Here is a 23,568-nt window from a genome sequence, read left to right as displayed (position 1 = left end):
GCCCCCAGAGGGGAGATCCCTGCTAGGCCCCAGCCATGATCACCAGTCTAAGAATCCTCTCCTCTGAGAGTGATCCCATGGGGGTCACCACCAGATCTGACCATTATAAACTTCACTGCTTCCTCTGAACCCAGACCAAGTTCTGGAGCGAGCCCTAGCCTTCACTCACACACCCAGATCGGAGCCACTTTCACAGTCCTGGCCCTAGAGACCCCCCCCCCATCCCTAAAGGCCACTCCAGTGGGGGCTACCCTCCTATCTGTGAGCTACTCCCCACTCTCTGCCTCCTTTCACACCTTTGAGGCATCCTGGACAGCAGTTTCCGGTGCTGCCCCTCCCCCAGGAAATCTTCAGCCCCCCCCTCCCTGTCCCTAGGGGTGTGTCCCCTCTCTCTGTCCCAGGCTCCGGGACCCCGCTTTCCTGGAGGTGGGGGGGTCACCTGCGTCTTGCTCTGCCACACTCAGAACAATATTCCCAAAGATGACCAGAGAGCTCCCAGCTCAAGTCCTGTCCCCACCCCCACCCCTCACCCCCACACCAGGGGCCACATCTGGACCACTCCCCCAGATGTGGAAAGAAGGGAGACAGCACTCTGGTAGCCAGGGGACCCCCCAGCTTGGGGGTGGGGGCGCGTCCCCAAGTCCCACTCGGGCCCTGGCGAGCACCCTGCCAGTGCCTCCCTCCCTCCCTCCCGGCGGGCCAGCCACTGGCGACGTGGCCGGGTGCCAGGGCGGGCGCCGGCTTGGGGCCCACGGCTGGGGGGCCGGGGGGGGCATCCCCTGTTGGGGTGCCGGCGCACCCCCTTCCCCACCATCCCTCCATTCAGCCCGCGCCAGCTCGCTCGCCCTCCTCCCTCCCCCGCTAACTTTTCCCCCACTCACCACCCCATGGACCAGAAACTCAAAAAGTTTGCTTTTCGTGGCTTTGCGCGCCCCTCCGGCAACTTCGTCGGCGGCCATCGGGGTGGGCTCGGCAGCTCGGCTCTCACTCTCTCTCTCTCTCTCTCTCTCGCGCTCGCTCGCTCTTTCTTTCCCTTTTCTGCCTTTTTTTCCCTCCAACTCTCCCCTCTGAGTCCTGCTGGGCTCTCTCACACTTCTACTCGAGCGGAGTGGGGAGGGGGCCCCTTCAGGGCTGCCCTGACGGCCCACGGCCCACGCCGCCCGCCCGCCCGCCGCCGCGGCTGCCGCATTCCTGCGCTGATAACCCGAAATAGTCGGCGGCCCGGGGTCCGCCTGTGCGCTCGGCCGGGACGCAGGCGCCGGCCTCTCCCCGCCTCGCTGGGCCGAGCGAGCGAGCGGCGCAGATAAGCGGTCCGGGCTCTGCAAGCCGCCGGCCGCCCAGGCGCTGGGCCGCTGCCGCCGCCGCCGCCTCCACCGACCGTGGAGAGTGGGGCGCGCGCGCAAGGGGTGGGGGGCTCGCCGGCCACCCCAGCTCCGTGGCCACAAATAGTGTGTCGGGTGGGAGAATGCTCCAGCAAGGCCAGGCCGGGCCCGAAACGGGCAGATCCCCCTCCCCCAACCCCCCCAAGTGGCTCCTGCTGCTGCATTTCTGAGGCCCTTTCCCTAGAGACCCAGCCGGCCAAGTAGGGAAGCATTCGCTGGAAGGAATCCGGGAGTTGGGGAGGGGGGGGAGATTGGCCCAGGAAGAGGCCTCCCGCACCCCCACCCCACCCCCAAGCGGCCAGCCAGCGGGTGGGTGTGCCCGGGAGGCGGGTCCCCCAGTCTGCATCGAGGTGTGTGTGTGTGTGTCTGTGTGTGTGTGTGTGTGTGTGTGCCCAAGTCTAGGTGGTTCTCTATGTGTGTGCATGCGTGTGATGTGTTTGTGGACACGCGCACCCCGGCTCAAGGTGGGTGGGTGTGGGCACACGAATGTCCACTCTCGAGTGTGGAGCGAGCCTGTGTGGCTGGACGCGGCCCCTGTGCATCTATTTCTGGGTCTCTGAGTCTTTCTTTGTCTCCAGTGTGAGAAAGTCCGGCCAAGTGGAGGCCCGCTTGCTTTCCGCCAAGAGGGCTTCCCTGAACAGGAAAGGAATGAATGTGGTGTGAAGACCAGAAATTTGGTGGGTTGGAAGATTGAGGGAGAGAGGCAAGTGGGGGCTTGTTGGCTGAGCTGGGGAAGGGGTGGGTGTGTGGTGGCAAGGGCCAGCCTCAAGAACCCCCAATGGTGGCAGGACCTGGGGGTAGGAGGGATGCGGAGGTGAACTGGAGGGGCCAGTCCTGAGAACCCCCTCAAGCTGGGTGCCATGGCACTGTACCTCTCTTCTCCTAGGAACCATGGGGCCATCTTCCAGGACATATGGGGTGTACTGCCAGAATCTAGGGAAGGTTAGGGGCACTGGCTGCAAGATTACCTCAGGGTCCTCCTGGCCTTCAGAGGTGGGAACTGAGCACCTCAGAGATTGGCTCTAAACCTGGGCCCATGTCCTACCTGTGCTCCCTGTCATTGTCCACTGGTGTCACTAAGAGGGCAGAGAAGCCTGTGCCCCTGGACTTCGCTTCTCTTTGGCTCAGCAGGAACCCAGGAGTCTCGCCTATTGCATCTCTCCCGGGGCTGCATGCCAGGCCCACCATACTGTGCCCAGAGCCAGCAGCCAGGGAGGTTGGGGACCTGAGGAGGCGCCTACAGCCTGCTAAGTGCCCTGGCAGCTCTCATCACCATTAACTGCTCATCTTTCCCCTTTACTGCCCCTTCCACACTACACTCATCTTTTCCAACCAACTTGGGTCCCCTCTTCCAGGAAGCCTTCCCAGCGCCCCACCCTGGTGCCTGGTCTATGTTTCTTCCCACTCTCACCCACGCACTTGGAAGGTGGATGTACCCCGTACATGATGTATCTTTGAGTGTTTTTTGAGGTCTTTGGACACCACTGTCCTCCAATACTGGGCACAGAATCTGGAGAGGGCCCAAGGCTGCCAACACTTGCCACCTCCTTAGTGGTTGGGGCTCACCAAAGGCAGGTAGGTAAGTACCTGAGGGTGCTAAGTCCCTGCTGGCCAACTCCCTTCTCTGTGGAAGCTTCTGGCATGGACACAGGGACATTCCAAGGACTGGACTGGGGGAGAATCCTCATGAGGAAGGAGCCCAGAGTTTGGAACTCCTTAGAGAGAGGCCTCTGGGAAAAGCTGGGGAGGAAGTGGCAGATTTGCAGGCGGATGGAGGGAGGGGCCAGCCAGCGGGGAGTGGGATGGCTGCCGGGTTGGGGATGTTTTCTAGGGGCAAGTGTACACCCCCAAGCAGCTGCCCACAGACGCCCCCTCCCCTCCACCAGCGGGGAACCAGACTATCTGTGGCCACCTCTTGAGGTAACACCTGACTACAGGTGGCAGACACAATGCATGCCCACCCCCCTGGGGGGGCACATGCCCAGGCCAGAAGGGTCACCCAGCCTGGCTTTCACTGGCAGCCCCTCTCACCTCACCCCACCCCGCTCCGGGCTGCACCCCGAAAGCAGCAGCAGCGACCCAGGGGCCTTCACACCCAGAGGCACATCTGAGGATGCCCAGGGCCAGGTTCCTCTCCCCCATCCCACCCAGTAGATCAATCCCAGGAGGATGCCATATGCCGGCCCGGGCTCCCTAGGGCAGGGGAGCACCCCCCGGGGGGCAGCCCCAATCTTTAGGGCCTGGGCTACCCTCCTCGCACCACGGGGAGCGGCCTGGATCAGTCTGGAGTCCCCCCTGTCGTCCCCCCATCTCTCCTTCCCTCGCCGAGGCACCACCAGCAAGCACCAAATGGCAAAGCATTCTCCTCCAAAGCGCGGGGAGAGATGCGCCGCGGCCGGCGGGACGGATCGAGGGCCCCCGCCCCTTGCATCGAGCCCGGGCCCGGCTCAGCCAGTCCCCTTCCCGCATTGCACTCCCGGCCCGGCCCGCCCGCGCCCTCCCGCACGGCCCCGGGGCAGCGGCGGGAGAGAGGCCGGGCCGGGCCGGGCAGGGCCGGGCATGCGCACTGCGGCCTCCCGCTGCTGAAGGTCAGCGCGGGGCCTAACTGCGGGATCGCGGCGCGCGGGAGGCGGAGGCGGGAGCTGGAGGCCCGCACTTAACTCCTTCCTTGCGGGAAGATGGGGAAGACGGGGTCGCGCCCCCCGGGGGGAAGGTCCCATTCTGGGGGACCCCCCCCCACGCGAAGGAGGGGCGAGGCAAGGGAGCAGGACATGGAGGGGAGGCTTTGGCTAGTGGGGAGGCTGGAAAAGGGAGAGAAGGGAGGCAGGCTGGGAGGAACAAAGGAAAGCGGACGGCAGGGGTGCACTCTCTCCCTCTTTCTTTCTCTCCCCAACCCCATCAATAAAAAGCTTTCCTTGGAGGAATGGAATCAGCCTCCGGGATTGGGGGGGTGGAGGGGAGAGAGAAACCGAGAGAGAACTAGGAGGAGGAGGAGGAGGAGAAGGAGGAGGAGGAGGAGAAGGAGGAGGAGGAAAAGAAAGAGGAGGCCTGCCTGGAGCACTCAGGTCCAGCATCTCTGATTCCTGTGTTTGGGTTCGATCCTAACCCAGCTGCCTCTAGCTCCTTGTGCCACTGACCCCTGGATCTATCAGGGGGTCCCCCAAGACAGTTGAAGCCAGCCTCCCTGCTTGGTAGCTGTCTCAGCCCCAAGAACCCAGAGGAGACCTTGGGACAAAGTGTGGCCTTAAGAGCTGGGCAGAGGGGAGGCTGCACTACCCCCTCCCCAGTGAGGGCTTTCTTCCCTTCCTGCTCCTCCTGCTAGGGAGGACATGGGACCCATGGGCCCCCTCTCCCCCCTGTCAAAGGGACAGTCTACAGCTCAGGGCAGTGGGCAGCTCCTGTGTTTCACATGCAAGACAACACAAAACCTATAGAAAGAAACAAAATACAAAGGGAAAATAGGTCACTGCGCCAGTTGTGTGACCTTGGGGAATTGGTTTGCCTAAGGGGGGGGGGGCATCTCTGCTCTGAAATCTAAGGGTTCTCGAGTCAGAGCAGAACCAGAAAGGAGTAGAAAGCAAAGGAGACTGCCACAGACAGCAGCGAGAGGGATGCAGGCACATACAAGTGCAAGGACTCAGGGATACAGGGAAGGAAGGATGGATGGAGGGATGATGGGATAGAGGGATGCAGGGACACAGTGAAATGATGGAGGAATGCAGGGGCTCAGGAATGCAGAGATGGAGTGTCACAGAAACAGGAAACAAGGCCATCCTGAGGAAGGGGCTGCTCACAGTCCTGCTTGCTCCCAGCCTTCTGTCCCAGAATCCAACACTGCATCATCCCAAGCTGCCAGCCTAGCCTTGGGGTCCTGGGTGGGGCTTCCCTTAAGCAGGCACAGCATGAAGCTACATGACTGAGTCTTCCCTCTTGCCCAGTTGAGCTTTTTGTTCAGGAGCCTTTGGGACCTGCACTCTACCTCACTGCAGCCCTGTTTAGCTGACATTTCTTGTCTGAGTTTGAGACTCAGTGAGGGGCCTCTGGAAGCAGCACATTTCCCACCTTGGCAGAGATGAATGGAGCTGTGTGTAGGGTGCAGAAATGTGGGCAGGGCCTGTGCAAGCAAAGGGCAGAGGCCTGAGTATGGTGCAATATGGTGGCAAAGATGGTCCCACAAAACCTTTCTGGCCTACAGCCCCCTTTGCACCAACGTAGGTTTGCTTTGCAAGGAGGAACCTTCAGGTTTGATCCCTGGAGGCGACAACCCCAGCCATAGATCTTGAATAGCCCTTGCTCCTAAGAGCATTGCCAGGTGTAATGCAAGAAAACAAACAAAGCATAAAGACCCCAGAGACACCCCCTCTTCTTCTCCTACCTGATTCTCTGCTATTCTTGGGAAACAGGGCCAGGGTACCCATGTGCTCCCCACGCCTCTCTCCAGCTGAAGCCATCCATCTTGCCTATTCCTGTCTGGGAAGCTGGGGACCCCCAAGTTGATAGCATCTCCTGAATATTGTGGCTTCCTATGGACATCCCACTCTGCTCATTCCGCTCTAAGGCTCCTGGAATGGGGTGCTCTGAGCTCTTCCTGACCTTTGACATCCAGGATTATGGATGGGATGAGGGATGACCTGGGATGCCTCCTACCTCCAGGCTGAACACATTCCCCAGTTCTGCCCCAGCACCCCACTTCTTTTCTTTTCTCCCATCTCAACTCCAAGGTCAGGATAAACTCTTGGTAGCTTCATCCCCCACATCCAAGAAACTTCTGGAGGATATAACTAATGTCGTCTGGGCTTTGGGAGCAGAGTTGGAGTGTCAGAACAATTCACTAGAGTACTTTTGGGGGACTGAGGCCCAATGGTAATGACAGATGGGGAGGTGAATCCATAAGGAAGGACAGCCCAGCCCCCCAGGGGACAGTTCCACCCCTGACATTCTCTCCTTCTCTTTAGATGCAGCCTCTTCTTCCACCTTCCACATGCCTCATCTTGCTGGGGTTTAGGGCAGCACTCACCCTTTTGCCAGCTACCATTCCATATCATTGAATTATTCTCCTAGCTTACCTTTTCCAACTGCTTATTTTGGTTCTTGGGAAGGGTTATGCAGGGAATTAAGTGCTGTTTTCTTGGTGGGGTTTTGGTTGTTTTTTTTTGGGGGGGTGGAGGGGGCACATCAGGTAGCAGCACTCAGAGGTTACTCCTGGTTCTACACTCAGAAATCGCTCCTGGCTTGGGAACCATATGAGATCAAACCCGTGTCCATCCTGGGTCAGCCACGTGCAAGGCAAATGCCCTACCACTGTGCTACCACTCTAGCCCAAGGTAGGGATTTTTATATCAGCTGTAGACAAATCCCAACTAGAAGAGTTCTGGTATCTCAAAGGTGAGGACCTCAGATTCTTTACATGCCTGCTGTGGGCTGTCACACAAGCTGGTGACTGATGTATAGCCCTATGGACATGCATGTTCCTGTGGAGGAGGACAGATGCTCTATGGAGCCCTAAAGCCAATGTCATTGTGCTGGGAGAAGGGACTGCAGATTGAGAGTGTCTCCCAACCTCATACCCTTGGTCCCTAAGGTCAGTTGTGATTTACTTTCCTATGGGAATAATCACACAAACACAATGTATAATGATCTATCCTGAGACCCTATATTTGCTGGGCAATTACCCTCCTGCTGAGTCACATCACCTGCTTTATTTTTTGGGGGGTGAAACGCCTAGTGCAGTGAGGAGGGGTGCCAGTGGTGCTCAAGAGAAGGAAACTGCCATATAAAACACTTGCTCCAATTGTCCAGTTGCCACCTCCCTGGCACCCAATGCCTTTTAAAGAAGCAAATCAAGATTCAAACTGTCCATGAACTCGGTTGTCTTGGTCAGAGGGGTCCAGTTTGGTCCCTGGCATCACATAGGGTCCCCTGAGCACTGTTAAGGAGTTATTCCTGAGTGTAGAGCCAGCAGTAAGCCCTGAGCACAGCTCAGGTCCTCTAAAATAAAATAAAGTATACCCCAAGGTAAGGCACCTGCCTTGCATGTGGTCAATTCTATTCACCCATAGTACTGCATCTAGCCCCTTGAACAGTGCCACAAGTCACTCCTGAGCACAGAGCAGGAACAGTGCCTGAGCACCTCTGGGTATGTCCCAATCTTCCCCCAATAAAACAAAAATAAAAAACACCCTCCCATACACAGGTAATATACATTTTTTTTTTGGTTTTTGGGTCACACCCGGCAGCGCTCAGGGGTTCCTCCTGGCTCTATGCTCAGAAATCGCTCCTGGCAGGCTCGGGGGACCATATGGGATGCCAGGATTCAAACCACCAACCTTCTGCAAGCTAGGCAAATGCCTTACCTCCATGCTATCTCTCCGACCCAATGGTAATATAAATTCTAAAACATGTTGTTATGCTTCAGAAGTTTCCTTTTGTTCCTGTATAAGAATTCTCATTACCTTTTAGGGGAAAAAAATCCTATGGGCACACTGAAGGATGCCTTGCTCTATGAATAGATGAGCCTTCCATGTGGGCATCACACACATATATGTCATATAACTGTGTTACATGCCCTGCCTGGCCACCCTGATATGTGGTCTCCAGCGATGGGGTGGGCAGTGGATGCTTAGGGGCTACTGGGCAGCAGCTGTGGGTCTGGAGAACACAATGTCCTAACTGGCATCAGAAGACAGCAGGAGATATGATCGAAGCACACTCAAAGGCGTTCTCTCTGCCCAGAGATGGGATTTCCCGGGGACTAGACACAGGATTTCTCGGGGACCAGACAGAAGTATATGGGGTTGAGAGGAGATGGGGAGGTCAGTCTTAGATGAAGGATTTCACAACTGGGCAAAGAGCTCAGTGGTCTCAGGGCTGGAGTAACCACTTGGGCAACAGACCCTGGCTCCAGCACCCGTCATGAATGTGAGCTGGTGCCTTCATTCTGCTACCCAGCTTTATAATTTATCCCTCTGGCTGCCTCCCAGCCTGCTCCTTGCCTGTACACTGGCTTCCAGATCAAGCCACAGGGACCCAGTCCTTTCACTAGCATCTTACACCATCTCCCATTGTTTAGCTATCTGGAGTCCTGGAGTCCTGCTCTGGATAGATGTTCCACAGCCCCTATGGATGATGGATCTGAGCTTGGTTAGGTGCCGGAAACATTTTTTCCATCATATGGCTGCCAATTGGGGCTTGGAAATTCTATTCTTTTTTGTTTGGGGGCCACATCCAACAGTGCTCAGGGGTAACTCCTGGCTCTTCGCTCAAGAACTACTCTTTTTTTTTTTTTTTCGTTTTTTTGTTTTTTTTTTTTGTTTTTCAGGCCACACACATTTGATACTCAGGGGTTACTCCTGGCTAAGCGCTCAGAAATTGCCCCTGGCTTGGGGGGACCATATGGGATGCCAGGGGATTGAATCGTGGTCTTTCCTTGGCTAGCGCTTGCAAGGCAGACACCTTACCTCTAGCGCTACCTCGCCGGCCCTACTCTCTTTTGTTTGAGGGGGAGCATACCCGGTGTTGCTCAGGGGTTATTCCTGGCTCTTCGCTCAAGAACTACTCTCAGGGCTGAGAGATAGCATGGAGGTAGGGTCTTTGCCTTCTGTGCAGGATGGTCGTTCGAATCCTGGCATCCCATATGGTTCCCCAAGCCTGCCAGGAGTGATTTTTAAGTGTAGAGCCAGGAGTAACTCCTGAGCACTGCCGGGTATAACCCAAAAAATAAAAACAAGAAAAGAACTACTCTCTTTTTTGGGGGGCATACCCAGTGACACTCAGGGGTTACTCCTGGCTCTGTGCTCAGAATCACTCCTGGCTGGGACGCCAGGTGTGGGTTGGTCCTGGGTCAGTCGCATGCAAGGCAAATGCTTTAGCACTGCTCCATTGCTTCGGCCCCAGGAACTACTCTTGATCATGCTTGGCATCATATGGGATGCCAGGGATCAAACCCAGGTTGGCTGTGTGCAAGGCAAGTGCCCTCCCGGCTATACTATCTCTCTAACCCCTAATAATGCTATTGAAGAGTCCATGTCTACATGAATTGGTGTCAAGGGACTCTGGGCTCTAGCCAGTAACTTTTTTTTTTTTGGGGGGGGAGATTTTGGGGCCCTGCCCTGAAACACTCAGGGCTTACTTCTGGCTCTGCTCTAAGGATTATACCAAGTGGCACTCAGAGAACCTTGTGGGGTGCCGGGGACAGGACCAGGATTGGCTGTGTGCAAGGCTAATGTCTCCTCCTGTCTATTCTCTCCAGCCAATCCCTCATCCCCTCCAACATCAAAAAGGCACCCATTTGCAGACATGAGATTTGAGGGTAAACATCTTCAGAGCACACAGCACAGGTGTCTACAGCTGGACCACCAGCTATCATGACCTTTTTCTTCTATTTCTTGCCCTGCCTGTGCTTTGCTGCCAGTACAGGAGTCCCTGCCAGCTCTCAAGTGGAAGGGAAAGAAGAACTGAGGTCCCATGTATGTAGAACACAACTTGGTGGGCATATGGCAGCACTTGCATAGTGGTTAAATGAAGTGGTGCAGGGAGCTGGGTAGGGGTCTGGGCTCAGCTTAAACCCTGGCAACTCCCTGGAGCCATGGCTTGAGGAGCAGCATGAATCTAAGGTGGGAAGCCTGAGGGTGCTGCAGGATGGGGAATGGAAAGGAAACAGGGCAGGGGAGTCACAGCTGGTGGGGACCCTGCACCCAGCAGCTCTGTGGGCTGGGGAAAGCACAAGATATAACCCCTTAGAGCACCGAGCAAAGCTTCTAGCCTCCCAGCACTGTTGGGATAATCAGAAGGAGCAGAGGTGAAGTGGACCCTGCAGTGGTGCCCAGTGAGGAGGGGATCCATGCTGGGGCCTGACAGGGTGAGATACTGGGGCAGGAAGAAGCTAGGTGAGGAACTACCCCTTAGCTGCACCTTCCTGGAGGCACCTAGCACTCTCTCACACCCTCTGGAAGGCAGTCTGCCCACCTCACCCGTACATGGTCCTATCCTTAGAGTCCTGACCTCTGAGTATAACCTTTACCAATGGGAGAGTTAGAAGATTTTTTGGGGGGCCCGGAGAGATAGCACAGCGGTGTTTGCCTTGCAAGCAGCCGATCCAGGACCTAAGGTGGTTGGTTCGAATCCCGGTGTCCCATATGGTCCCCCGTGCCTGCCAGGAGCTATTTCTGAGCAGACAGCCAGGAGTAACCCCTGAGCAACGCCGGGTGTGGTCTAAAAAACCAAAAAAAAAAGAAGATTTTTTTTGGTCAGTTGTGTAACAAGAGTCCTCCAGAAAAGTATTTGAGAATAGATAGTTTTTGTTTTGTTCTGATTTTTTTTTTCACACCCAGCAACAGCAGGGGACAATATGAGATGCCCGGAATCAAACCCAGGTCTATCCAGAGCTGGCTGCATGCCAAGCAAACACCCCAGAGCTAGCTGCATGCAAAGCAAACACCCTACCTCTGCGCTATCTCTGCCGGCCCGGATTTTTGGTATTTTTGAGCCCCACCTATCGGTGTTCAGGACTTACTCCTGGTTCTGCACTTAGGGATCACTCCTGGCAGTTTCAGGAGACCCTGTGGAGTGCTGGAAATTGAACCCTGGGTCAGCCTTGTGCAAGGTAAGCTTCCTGCTTGTTCCAGCCTATTATATTTATTTATTTCTCTCTTTTTTGGGGGGAGGCACATGTGGCAGTGCTCAGGGGTTATTCCTGGCTCTGCACTCAGAAATCACTCCTGGCACGTTCAGGGTACCGTATGGGAATCAAACCTGGGTCTGTCTCAGATTGGACATGTATGTGCAAGGCAAACACCCTACTGCTGTGCTGTCTTGTTTATTTCTTTTCTTTTTTCTTTTCATTTTTCACAGTTTCAGGTTTATTCCACCACATTCTTTTGGCATTAAAACATTTTATATTTTTGTTTATTTCTATCTTCCTTAATTTTTTTGGTGCTCAGGGGATCATATGCAGCACCAGGATTCACATTGGGGTAGGCTGTGTTCAGGACAAGGTGTGAAGCCACACGCCTTAACCTTTGTAAGGCCTAGCTAGTACAACACAAAAGGGAGATTTGAGCCCTCAGATGACTGGTACCAAGGATGATGACACTGACATGTTTAGAGACAAGAGGCTCCATCTTCTCCTTGGCTTTGAACCCCCACTCCTCTACCCCAGCCCAGGATGCACCTGCCTCACAGCACCCCACCCTACGTAACTAGGAAAATTCCCAGGTCTTCCAGGCACCCAGCATGCTTCTCCCTGCTGCTGGGCAGGGCTCTGTTCCCAGGGAGGCACGCCCTGGGCTCATGCCCCCTCTGGAGGATATGATGAGTTAGTGAGTTGAGCCCAGAGTCCTGAGTGAATCTGTATCCCATCATGTCCTGCCTGTCCCATGCAGTTTCAGTCTCCCCCTCTGCAAAATGGGTTCACAATTATCACAGCTCCCCATCACCCCCAAAACGAAGCAAAGGAATTCTCTGAATCACAGAGGACCATGTCATTCTATCATTCTTGCTTGATGCTGATGTACCAAGAATGTCTTCCCAGTCCAGACTTAGGGTGCTGTCTTTTGCGTTCAGGATCAGATCCTGTATTGACTCCTGTTCACAGACCTCTTGGGAAGCTGTGGCCCACCCTGGTTCAAACCAAACATTTCCGTCTCAACCCTGAACCAGTTCTCACAGTCTCTTTTCCAGCTGCGTTGTGCACAATTCCTGAACTCAGAGAGCACAGACCTGCATCTTCACTTAGTTAGCACAATGTTCTGGAAAGGAGAGACCCAGGTCTCAACCTTCGGCTGGCAGCAAGTGTCAGAGTTGCATCCCACCAGTGAGGAAGGAGGCATTAGCTCAGATCAGCTGCTCAGAAAAGGAGGCTCAGCTGGGCCAGAATGATAGAACAGTGGGTAAGGCACTTGCCTTGTACACAGCCAATCTGGGTTTGATCTTCAGCATCCCATATATCCCCTGAGCACCATCAGGAGTGATTCCTGAGTGCAGAGCAGGAGTGATCCATAGTATGACTGATTGTGGCCTCCAAACAAACAAACAAACAAACAAACAAACAAAAATCAGGGGACTCAGAGCCAGAGAGATAGCACAGTGGTAGAGCGTTTGCCTTGCAAGCAGCTGATCCAGGACGGAAGGTGGTTTGAATCCCAGCATCCCATATAGTCCCCAGAGCCTGCTAGGAGCAATTTCTGAGTGCAGAGCCATGGGTAACCCCTGAGAACTGCTGGGTGTGACCCAAAAACCAAAATAAAAGGGGGGGCTCAGTTCCTGTTTCTGGCTATGATGCCCTGACCAGGATTCCATACCATACTTGAGATACTGAGGGGGACTCTCTCAAACCCTTCCAAGTTAACATGTCTCTGTAGAGAGTTTTATAACCCATAGAACAGTTCGATGAACCCAGTTTAATTTGGTCTTTTCAACATACCAGGAAGTGAAAGGGCAGCTACTCTGGCACCCTTGTGAAAAATGAGAAACTGTTCAGAGAGATTGTGCAGGGTATAAGGCACTTGCCTTGTACAACGATGACCTGGTTCCTGATTGCTGGAACAATCTATGGTCCCCAGAGCCTCCCAAGGAGTGATCCCTGAATGCAAAGCCAGGAGTAACCTGTGAGCCCCAGTGAATGTAACCCAAACTCCAACCTACCCTGGCCCCCAAAAAAATAAAAGGAAGATAAAAAGGACACAGTAGGTGAATTCAGTCAGACAGCGAACTAGTGTCAAAGGTAGGCCTTTAGGAACCACAGTGATAGCATAGGAGGAAGGATATTTGCCTCATACAAGGAAGACCTGGGCTTAATTCCAGGCATCCTATATATCCCCAAATTCCACCAGGAATAATTCCTGGGTGTAGGAGTATCCCTGAGCACCACCAGGTGTAGCCCAAAAGCCATAATAAACAAAAACAAGATGGGCCTTCAGCACTACTATTCTGAGCTCACAGCCAGTGTCATCTCTCACCCTCTGGCTGTTCCTTTTTGACCATCAGGTTCCCTGGTTCACTAGCAGCTACCACTATGACTGAAAAAAACAAACAAGTTGGGATGAAGATTCTTTCTTTTTCTTTTTCTTTTTCTTTTTTTGGTTTTTGGGCCACACCCAGTAACGCTCAGGGGTTACTCCTGGGTATGTGCTCAGAAGTTGCTCTTGGCTTGGGGGACCATATGGGACACCGGGGGATCGAACCGCGGTCCATCCAAGGCTAGCGCAGGAAAGGTAGGCACCTTACCTCTAGCGCCACCGCCCGGCCCCGAAGATTCTTTCTGACCCTTACCCTTCTGGATGCAGGAGTAGCTTCCAACAGGATGTGAAAAGAGGGTACATTTATACTTCCTGACTAGCAGCGACCCCCTGAAGGCCAGCAACTTACTGAACTTTCCCAGTCAGAAGCCCAAATAGGGCTTTCAAGTCCTCAGGTTCAAGTTCTGGGTGGAAGAAAAAGCCTCAGTTGGAGACCAGAGAGACAATACAGCAGGCAGGGTATTTGCCTTGCACAAAAACACTTATATGTTTTTGTTTGTTTTGTTTGTTTGTTTATTTTTGGGTCACACCCGGCAGTGCTCAGGGATACTCCTGACTACACTCAGAAATCGCTTCTGGCAGGCACAGGGGACCATATGGGATGCCGGGATTTGAAACAATGATCTTCTGCATGAAAGGCAAACGCCTTACCTCCATGCTATCTCTCCGGCCCCTCTATGTTTTATTATTAATTGGGGAAAGGGGAGTTCAGTCATACCCATTGGTGCTCAGGACTTACTCCTGGTTCTGTGCACAGGGCATTCCTAGTAGGGCTCTGGGACCATATGAGGTGCTGGTGATTGAACCAGAGTGGCCACCTGCAAGGCAAGTGCCTTACCCTTTATACTCTCTCTCTCCAGCTTTTATTTTTTGGGGGAAGATATTTGGGGTCACGTCCAGTAGTGCTCAGGGCTTCCTTCTGGCTCTGTGGTAAGGGCATTAGTGATAAGTTCAGGGGACCATATGCAGTGCCAGAGATTGAACCTGAGGTGGCAACCTACAATAAGCACCTTTGCTTCTGTCCTATCTCTCAGACCCTGGGAAGTCACTTTGTCCCTCTGCTTCTGTTTCTCATACAGAATGGGGCAAGGATGGGAGAGTCAGTGCAAGTAGGCAGACCTCCACTCTTACACATTTATAAAACTTTCTGTTGGTGTGGACTCCACACAAAATCCAGACTTAGCTGAAGAGGAGGCAGTGATAAAACAGGGGTGGGGGTAAACTGAGGCCAAAACTATCTGCTGCTTCCTGAAGGGTGTGGCAGGCTCAGTGTAGATGTTCAGCATCTCCCTCCACCCAGCTCTGGAAACCCCCCTATTTCCAGCCCCTGGACCCTGCAGTGGACCCCACTTCAGTTAGGAGACACCTGCCCACCTTAGGGTGCTCTCTTAGGCCTATCCAGCTCTGCCAATGGACACTGAGATCACAGGCTCTTGGTAGGGAACCCTAGAAGGTTCCAAAATTGGATGTGCCAAAAGACACTCAAAGGGCCAGAGGGATAAATATTATTATGGAAGAGGTCAAGGGTCATGCAGTCTTCCCAGGACAAAGGAAGCCTATTCAACTTAGGACAACCAAAGCTTCCACTTGCTTGGGGGAATCAGGAATCCAGAACCAGGAGTTCTAGAGAGGGGAGGGAGCAGGGATAGGCACAGGTGAGGAGCAGGAGTATGGCCCAGTTTGGGCATGGGGATGCAGAGAGAGCGGGACCCTCAGTCCAGGGGACTAGTAGTTCAGAGCCACTTCTTCCTCCCCTACTGTCTCTTCACTTGCCACTTGCTGATCTCTGTGTTAAGCTGACCCAGCCTTGAGAAAATCTGCAACATGATACTTAAAACTGGGGGTTGGGGCCAGAGCTACAGGACAGTGGGGAGGGCATTTGCAAGCATCCCACCCAGGTTCTATCCCTAGCACTCATTATGGTCCCGAGAACCACTAGGTGTGCTCCCCCTAACCCCTCAAAAACAAACAAACAAACAAACAAACAAAATGGGCTGGAGTAGTAGCACAGCGGTAGGGCACTTGCCTTGCTTGTGACTGACTCAGGACAAACCTAGGTTCAATTCCTGATATCCCATTTGCTCCCCCAAGCCAGGAGCGATTTCTGAGCACATAGCCAGAAGTAACCCCTGAGCATCACTGGGAGAAGCCAAAAAACAAACAAACAAAAAACAGAAAAAATTAGAGAGCTCAAGGCACTGCATCACCCATGGAAGGTTTGAGTCCAATTCCCAGCAACATGGGAACCTTCGAGCCCCCAGCAGAATGAGAATTCTGCACACTTCTTTTCTTTTGGGGGAGGTAGGTCCACACCTGGCAGCGCTACGCTCAGAAATTGCTCCTGGTAGGCTCGGGGGACATATAGGATGCCTGATTCGAACCACAGTCCTTCTGCATGCAAGGCAAATGCCCTACCTCCATGCTATCTCTGATGGTGGTGCCCAAGGAAACAACTTGGAGGAGCTACAAGGTATAACTAAGTGGGGTTTCGACTCTCACTGGGGAAACCCAAGTCTTCAGGAAGAGACATAAGGCTGAAAGTGAAGCGGCCTTGAATGAGGGCCTGTGTGCGGGCAGAGAAGAGCTTGGGCCTGCCCAGAGATGGCTTGTGATTTGCTTCTCTCTGATCCTGGTCAGGGGAGGTACCATCCCTCATGGTATCCTGCATTTCTAGCTCCAGGAAAGCCAATCTGGTGTGAAGAAAGCATCTGTTTCTGTCCACAGCCTCAGCTTCTAGTCCTGAGTGTGGCTCACCTGTAGCAAATCTGTGGTTGGTTCTCAGGGATCCTCTCTGGGGTAACTTAGGACGGGCCTGTCTAAGCTGCAAACCTGTTACCCCACCCCACACTCAGAAACCTTGTACTTAACTCCTGATTTTATGGGGTGGTCTGGGAACCCCAGATTATTTATTGATTATTTAGTGCTCAAGGCCATGTAATGCCGGGATGGGTGGTGGGTGGTGGTGGGGTGAAACTCTGAGCCTACAGCTTGCCAGGCTGAACTCCTCCTTCCCTCTCTCCTAAACCCCTTTATTTCCATTTAAGTTATTGGGGGTCAAGAGGCTAGGCCGCACCTAGTTAATCCTAGCTCTGTGATCAGGGATGTTCAGGTGGTGTTTATGAGGAAATGGGGATTGAACCCCCTTGGCTGATTTCAAGGAAAGAGCCTTTACCTCTGTGCTATCTCTCTCACCTATCATTTCCATTTAAAATTAATCTCCCAGGGCTAGAGCAATATTACAGCAGGTAGGGCACTTGCCCACCCTGCAGCCAACCTGGTTTTGATCTGGTATCCCACATGGTCCCCAGAACACTGCTAGGAGTAATTAGTGAGTGCAGAGCCAGGATTAAATCTGAGCACCACTGGGTGTGACAAAACAAATAAACAAAAGCAAGCCAAAACAATAAAATGAACATCCCAGCACTACTTATCAGCCAGGTATTGTAGGTGCTACCCAGCCAAGTACCTCCAGACTGGGAATTTGAATCTCTGGATGAGGAACAGGATTAGGGCCCCAATTCCCCCTTAGGTCATCATACTGGAGAGTCTTAAGATGCTCAGAGTAATCGGGGCTGGAGAGATAGCATGGAGGTAAGGTGTTTGCCTTTCATATAGAAGCTTGGTGGTTCGACTCCTGGCATCCCATATAGTCCCCTGAGCCTGCCAGGAGTGTAGAGCCAGGATTAACCCCTGAGTGTTGTCGGGTGTGACCCCCAAAACAGAATCACTTCTGTGTAACCTTTTACCACCAAGATTTTCTCACCAGTTCAAGACCTGTCCTTACAAAGATATATTCTCCCAAATCCTTTTCTGGAATAGACACATAGTAGAACAATTGCATATCTCTCCCATGTTCCTGCTCTCCTCCAGAACCCAAAACTTTATTTTGACTAAGAAGGCCACGGATGAGGAGGGAAAGAATCTGTAAAGATCTGGGGGCACAGGTGCTCATGACATCACTGGAAGGTTTGAGAGATCTAAGGAACTACTGGGGATGGAAAGATAGTACAAAGGGGAGGGAGCTTATCTTACATGTGACCTGCCGAGATTTAATTCCTGGCACTACATATGGTCCCCTAAGTACTGCCAGGAGTGGCCCATGAGCACTTCTGGGTGTGGTCCCAAAACCAAAAGGAAAAAGATAAAGAAAATGCACAAAGAATCACACTGAGATTTTCCAGGCTCAGGGCACTGGGCCAGGACCCCACCAAGTGTCCCTCTGCTGGTGCCCACTTGAAGCCTGCTGAGCCTCTCGAGTGGGGACTCAGGGGGTATAGAACCCAACTCTATTTTTTTTTTTTTTGGTCTTTGGGTCACACCCGGCGGTGCTCAGGGGTTACTCCTGGCTGTCTGCTCAGAAATAGCTCCTGACAGGCACGGGGGACCATATGGGACACCGGGACTCGAACCAACCACCTTTGGTCCTGGATCGGCTGCTTGCAAGGCAAACCCGCTGTGCTATCTCTCCGGGCCCAGAACCCAACTCTAAACCCAGGTGGCCACTCAAGCCCAGGTGTCTGTATGCAGTCTCCTGAGTGGGGCATCCCTGATTGTGACTTTCCCCTATTTAGCTCACAACAAGCTCACCTGCAGTTACAGGAGGGCTGGGGGTGACAGTCACCAGCTGCCCACTGCTGCCACCTGCAGCCCCCCAGTGCCATCTGTATGTTGGCAAGGTTTGTTACCTTCATGGGGAATCACGTACCCAGGTCACCCAGCATCTAAGCCAGCACCACTTGTGCCAAATACAGACCTGTTCCTTGTGAATGTGACTCCAAAATTAGCAACCAGAGTGTCATAGCCCCTTATTTCCGAGTACAGGAGAGGCTGGGTCTGGACTTGCAGGGTGAAACTTACATTTCCCTGGAGTCCTAGTTGTCAAGAGGTTATACCTGCTGTCCCCAGAACCTGGAGTTCCCCCATCTCCTCATGTCTGCCCCACCCCCCATTCATGGTGAATTCCCTGTCCTTTCTGCTAGGCCTGAAGTGACATAGGGTCCTCACCTCCTGCAGCTGGGACCTCAGGGCTTAGCATCCTGTGCCCCAAATTAGCCATGGTTTATAAGGACTCAACAGGAAGGGAGCCAACACTGTTGTACCTCTCAGGGGTTCAGTGCATCCATATCAGAACCCCTATCCTCAGATACCCCAAAGCCAGTGACATTGCCATAACATTATCTTGGGGGTGTTAGGCACCTCCAGAGGTCACTCTCACATCACCTCTGGACATCACCCTGTAGATGGGGCAGGACTGGCCCAGCCAAGATGAGTTTTGAAAGTTCCTGTTCTCCAGAAAGCCTCCTCACATTGTCCTTGCTAGGGCTCCAATAAGCTCTGGCCTCTGACCTGTGCTCTCAGCTCAGGCAAAATTCTTTTTTTGTTTATTTTTTTTGCTTTATGGCCCATACCCAGTGATGCTCAGGGGTTACTCCTGGCTCTGCATCAAAAATCACTCCTAGAGGGCTCAGAGGATTATATGGAATGCTAAGGATTGAACCTGGCTTGGCTGAGTACAAGGCAAATAACCTACCTGCTGCACTATCACATTGGAACCCAAATCTCTATTTTTACTTTATTTTATTTAGTTTTTTAAACATTTATTTATTTATTTATTTAGGTTTTTGAGCCACACCTGGCAGTGCCCAGGGCCTTCTCCTGGCTCTGTGCTCAGAAATTGCTCCTGGAAGACTGGGTGGGGGGTGGCATGTGGGATGCCAGGGATCAAGCCCAAGTCCGTCCGGGGTTGGCCACGTGTAAGGCAAATACCCCACCACTGTGCTATCATATCACTCCAGCCCCTCTACTTTTATTTTTATTTTTATTCTTTCCCATTACTCCTGGCTCTGGTCAGTGATCAGGGTACTGTCTGCAGTGCAAAGATGGATCTGGGTCAGCTACTTGCAAGCCTTCACTCCTGGATTATTTCTTTCAGCCCCAGATGAGATGAACTCTTTAGCCCATATGGAAGATGTATTTTTTTTTTTACTTTGGGGGCCACATGCAATAGTGCTCAAGGATTACTCCTGACTCTGTGCTCAGTGGTCACTTTGGACTGGACTTGGAAGGCCCTTTGGGATGCTGGAGATGAAATCAGGCAGGATGTGTGGAATTTCTGGCAAACTTCCTTACTGTCTCATCCCTCTCGGCCTCCATGGAGGACAATTTGAAGTCAGCACTACCAAAGCACTGAGGCCTGGCTCTGAGTGTCACCTCCTGTGTGGGTGTCTACGTCTGCACCTCTACTGGACTATGAATCCGACCACGATGAGGATCAGGCAGAGCCTAGCACCCCACCTTCTCACAGCTAAGTCTGCAGATGGGAGCCAGACCCAGGCTTATAGTTTCCTCCTAGCTGAGGGGTTCACTTAAACAGCTAGAGTTTAGAGGGAGCAGATTGAGCACCCCTCAAATGAGCCCTGCTGAATTTCGGGGAGCAGGTTCCCCTAGGCCAGGCACCCCCATTCTCCTGCCTGGGACCTGCAAGATTTTGAGATTGTCATAGCCCTTGGGATGTTGGCTTTGGGAGGCAAAGTTGTGCCAGATTGTCAGTTGGCAGAGGATGTGTGTGCCAGTGTGGGCACCCCTGTTCATATGGGAGAAGCAGAGGTGTGGCCAGTCTGGAATAAGAACATCTGCACCTGAATCCAAAACCTGGCTTAGACCCCAGCTGCCTAACTTTAGTAGGCGAGAGGCCCTCCAACGGTGCTGGGCATCATCCACTTACCTGTACCACAGTTGGTGGGTGCTGGAGGCCTGGAGTCATAGGTGGCACCATCCAGGGGCCAAAGGCTCATCCAGTGCCCCCTCGAACCCCGGGCCCACGGCTGGCCGCCCCCACAGCACCATGGGCCATGCTGAGGAGGAAGGACCTGGAAGGAGAGGTAGGGGAGGGGGCAGGCCTGAGGCCCCAGGCCCTAGAGAAGCCTGGAGAATTGCAGTGTTGGAGCTAGCGGGGACACTTCTGCAGCTAGGAGGGTCAACAGGACAGCCCAGCAGCAGCGCATAGTCACTGGACTCCTCGCTGTGTGCACAGCCTCCTGGGTTCTGCCATTCCTGCCTGCTGTCCCTCCCTACTGTCCTTTGCTCACTGACTCTGCCTGTTGCTTCTTATGTGTTGCCCCATGCCTGTGGTCCCAGGCCCAGCAGCTCAGCCACTGCCCACCTGCCCCTGCGCATCACCCCTGACCGCTGCCCTTTGACTACTGACCCCAGGCCCAGTAGCCTAGCCACTGCCTGCTTGCTACTGCTGCCCACTGCCCCCCTGACCGCTGACCTCAGACCCAGCAACCTAGCTGCATCCTGCCCTCCACCCCTCTGCCTCTGCCCTCATCCTGCCCTTGCCTGCTACCCCTGCCAGCTGCCTTCTGCCCTCCCTGGAGCAGGAAGGCCCAAAACTGGTGGTAACTTGGAACATCTGCAAGGCTGGGGACACACAGGAGAGTGGAGCAGAGTACCTGTAGGTGTTGGGGACAACTTTGAGAAAGAGGAGGAGGAAGGAGAGGCCAAGAGAGGAGGCTGGGCAGGAAGAGGGGGAGAAAAGGAGGGAGGAAGGGAGGGAGAGAGAGAGAGAAAAAAAGAGAGAGAGGGAAGAAGAGGGAAGGAGGGAGAGAAAAGGAGGGAGGGATGAAGAGAGGGAGGGTGGGGCGTGGGTGGGTTGCTGATGGGAGTGGCAGGGAAGGGATGGGCAGGGAGAGAGACCATTTGGGGGGGGGGGAGAAAAGCCAGAGTGGGTAGGGCTAGTAGGGGAAGAGAAGAGCCAGACTGAGGGAGGAAGCGAAGAGACAGATGGGGGAGGAGGGAGATGCCAGACAGGGGGAGGAGGAAAAGCCAGACAGGAGGAGGAGGAAAAGCCAGACAGACGGTGGGGAAGAGACAGACTGGGAGGAGGGAGAAGCCAGACAGGAGGAGGAGGAAGAGAAGCCAGACAGAGGGAGGGGGACAAGCTAGCCATAGGGAGGAGAACAGACAGAGGGAGGAGGGAGACAGAGAAGTCAGACAGGGGGAGGAGGAAAAGAATCAGCCGAGGGAGGAGGGAGAAGCCAGGCAGAAGGAGGAGAAGAGATGGAGGGAGGAGGAAGAAACCAGGCAGGGGGAATGGAGATGGGAGGAGGCAGGAGCAGAAGGGAAAGTGCTAGGTAGAGGGAGGTAATGGCATGGGCAGAGGAGATGGTGCCAGGCAGTGGGGAGGAGGAAATGTGCCAGACATCAGGGAGGAGGGGAAGGAAGAAGCAGGTGGAGGAAGGCGGGGAGGGGCAAGGAGGGGTGATGGTGCCAGGCAAGGGTGAGGAGAGGAAAGCAGCAGAGCAGGGAGATGGGCAGGGAAGGGGTGCCAAGCTGGGGCTGGGGGAGATGCCAGCAGTGGGCAATCAGGGGAGAGGGAGGAAGGGAGTAGATGCTAGAAGGGAGACTGGGATGCCAGGGGAGGGAAGGTGCCTGCCAGAGGGAGGAGGGGTGCCAGGCGGGAGAGACAGGGGAGATGCCAGGCAGGGAGGAGGGTATGGCAGCCGAGGCAGAAGGGCACTGGCAAGCAGGGAGGGCGGGGACGCCGGCGCAGAGCTGCCCCCAGGGGCCTGGGGTCCGCGTGGTCGCTCACCTGCTCCCCGACCCGGCCTGAACACAGCTCCCAGGTCCTGTACAGTACAGCGTCGGCTTGGCCGGCGCCTGCGCCTCTGCAGCCCAAAGCGAGGGAGGCAGCGCAGGGAGCGTCTGCAAAGAGCGAGCAGCTTCCTAAGGAGTTAGGGACCAGAGGCGCCCACGCAAGCCTGTCCCTCCCCTCGAGATCCGGTGACCTGGAGCCTAGCACGAATGTGCCTGCGGGAATGGGGTCACACTTGATGGGAGCAGCGGACTGTAAGACTGCAGATAGCCTAACTGCACAAGACACATGAGGAACATGCTCACTACTCACACGCACAAACATGCACACATGTATTCACACACTCCACGGGATGCACACACTCATCACACACAAGCGTGTATACTCATTGCATGCATGCTCAATGACACACACAACCAGACACAGTCCTTGCATTCAAGACCACACACGCATACCCTCGCTACACACATGCGTGAATGCTCAACATACAAGCAAACTCACGAGCTCTGGCTCCTGCCCTCATGTCCTCACACACGGTAACCTGTCCGGGTCCCCCAGATGGCTGTGACTTCCTTCAGGCACCACAGGGGACTAGGGCAGGGCCAGCACCCACAAGAGCTCAGCTCATACCTGAAGGAAAGACCTACTGAGCCCCCAAAAAAGACTGAGAGAAAGGCCAGAGTAGCTACAGAATAGCATGACAGGTAAGGTATTTGCCTTACATGCAGCCAACTGGGGTTCAATCCCTGATATCCACATGGTCCTCAGAGCACCCCAGGAATGATTCCTAAGTGATTCCAGAGCCAGGACTGTTTCCTAAGCATTGCTGGTTGTGACCCAAAATAAAACAAACAACAAGGGGATAGAGCAGGGGTCTCAAATTCAACTTACCTGGGGGCCACAGGAGGCAAAGTCGGGGTGATCCTTGAGTGCAAAGTCAGTAGTAAGCCTTGAACATTGGGGGTGTGACCCAAACAACTAAAACAAAACAAAACAAAGAAAGATTCCTCTAGGGCAGGGCCACAAAATGTTGTATGGAGGGCCACAAACAGCCCACGGGCCACGAGTTTGAGACCCCTGGGATAGAGCAATAGCACAGGGGTAGGGTGTTTGCCTTGCACACAGCTGACCTGGGGCAGACCCAGTTCGATCCCCCATATCCCTTATGGTCCCCTGAGCCTGCCAGAGCAATTTCTGAGTGCAGGGCCAGGAGTAGCCCTTGATTGCCACTGGGTGTGGCCCCCAAACCCAAAAACAACAAACAACAATAATAATAAAAAACGAGACACAGAAAGGAATTGAGACTCCGACTGGGAGGAAGCTTTAGATAGGGGTCTCTGGGGTGGGGTCTGGCATCCTCTCTTCAGAAGGAAGATGAGCCTTCAGCAGGGGACAGGGCAGAGTTTAGGAGAAGGCTATTTCTGCCCCACAGTGGGGGCTCAGGATTCTCCCACACTGCCTACTCTGCTTGACCATCCTGGGTGCTGCGAAGAGAGGGTCCTATAGGAGAGTGGGGCTCTCTCTTCTCCACCACATGCTCTCAGTGACTTTGTCATTTAGTTGGATTTTATTATTC

The 23,568-nt window shown here is 54.0% G+C and overlaps 1 protein-coding gene across 2 annotated transcripts in view; it reads right to left on the bottom strand.

Moving 5' to 3' along the window:
• Positions 1 to 22,051, bottom strand: part of SMARCD3 (SWI/SNF related, matrix associated, actin dependent regulator of chromatin, subfamily d, member 3) — a 29,208-nt gene extending 7,157 nt beyond the window's left edge. Inside the window, exons 1-2 of one of the 2 annotated variants that reach the window (XM_049777903.1) lie at positions 21,990 to 22,051; positions 20,121 to 20,265 (exon numbers count right to left, since the gene is read on the bottom strand). In XM_049777903.1, coding sequence (XP_049633860.1) covers positions 20,121 to 20,171 — 51 coding nt within the window. In that variant the 5' untranslated portion in view covers positions 20,172 to 20,265; positions 21,990 to 22,051. Of the gene's footprint in view, positions 1 to 881; positions 1,273 to 20,120; positions 20,266 to 21,989 lie in introns of those variants that run through there. The other variant, XM_049777902.1, reaches the window with a different exon arrangement.
• Positions 22,052 to 23,568: the final 1,517 nt, after the last annotated feature.

Source organism: Suncus etruscus, chromosome 1 (genome assembly GCF_024139225.1).
Source record: "Suncus etruscus isolate mSunEtr1 chromosome 1, mSunEtr1.pri.cur, whole genome shotgun sequence".
In the NCBI taxonomy this organism is placed as follows: Eukaryota; Metazoa; Chordata; class Mammalia; order Eulipotyphla; family Soricidae; genus Suncus; species Suncus etruscus.
Note: the sequence above shows the minus strand (reverse complement) of the source record. Positions and strands in the feature narration are given on the sequence as shown.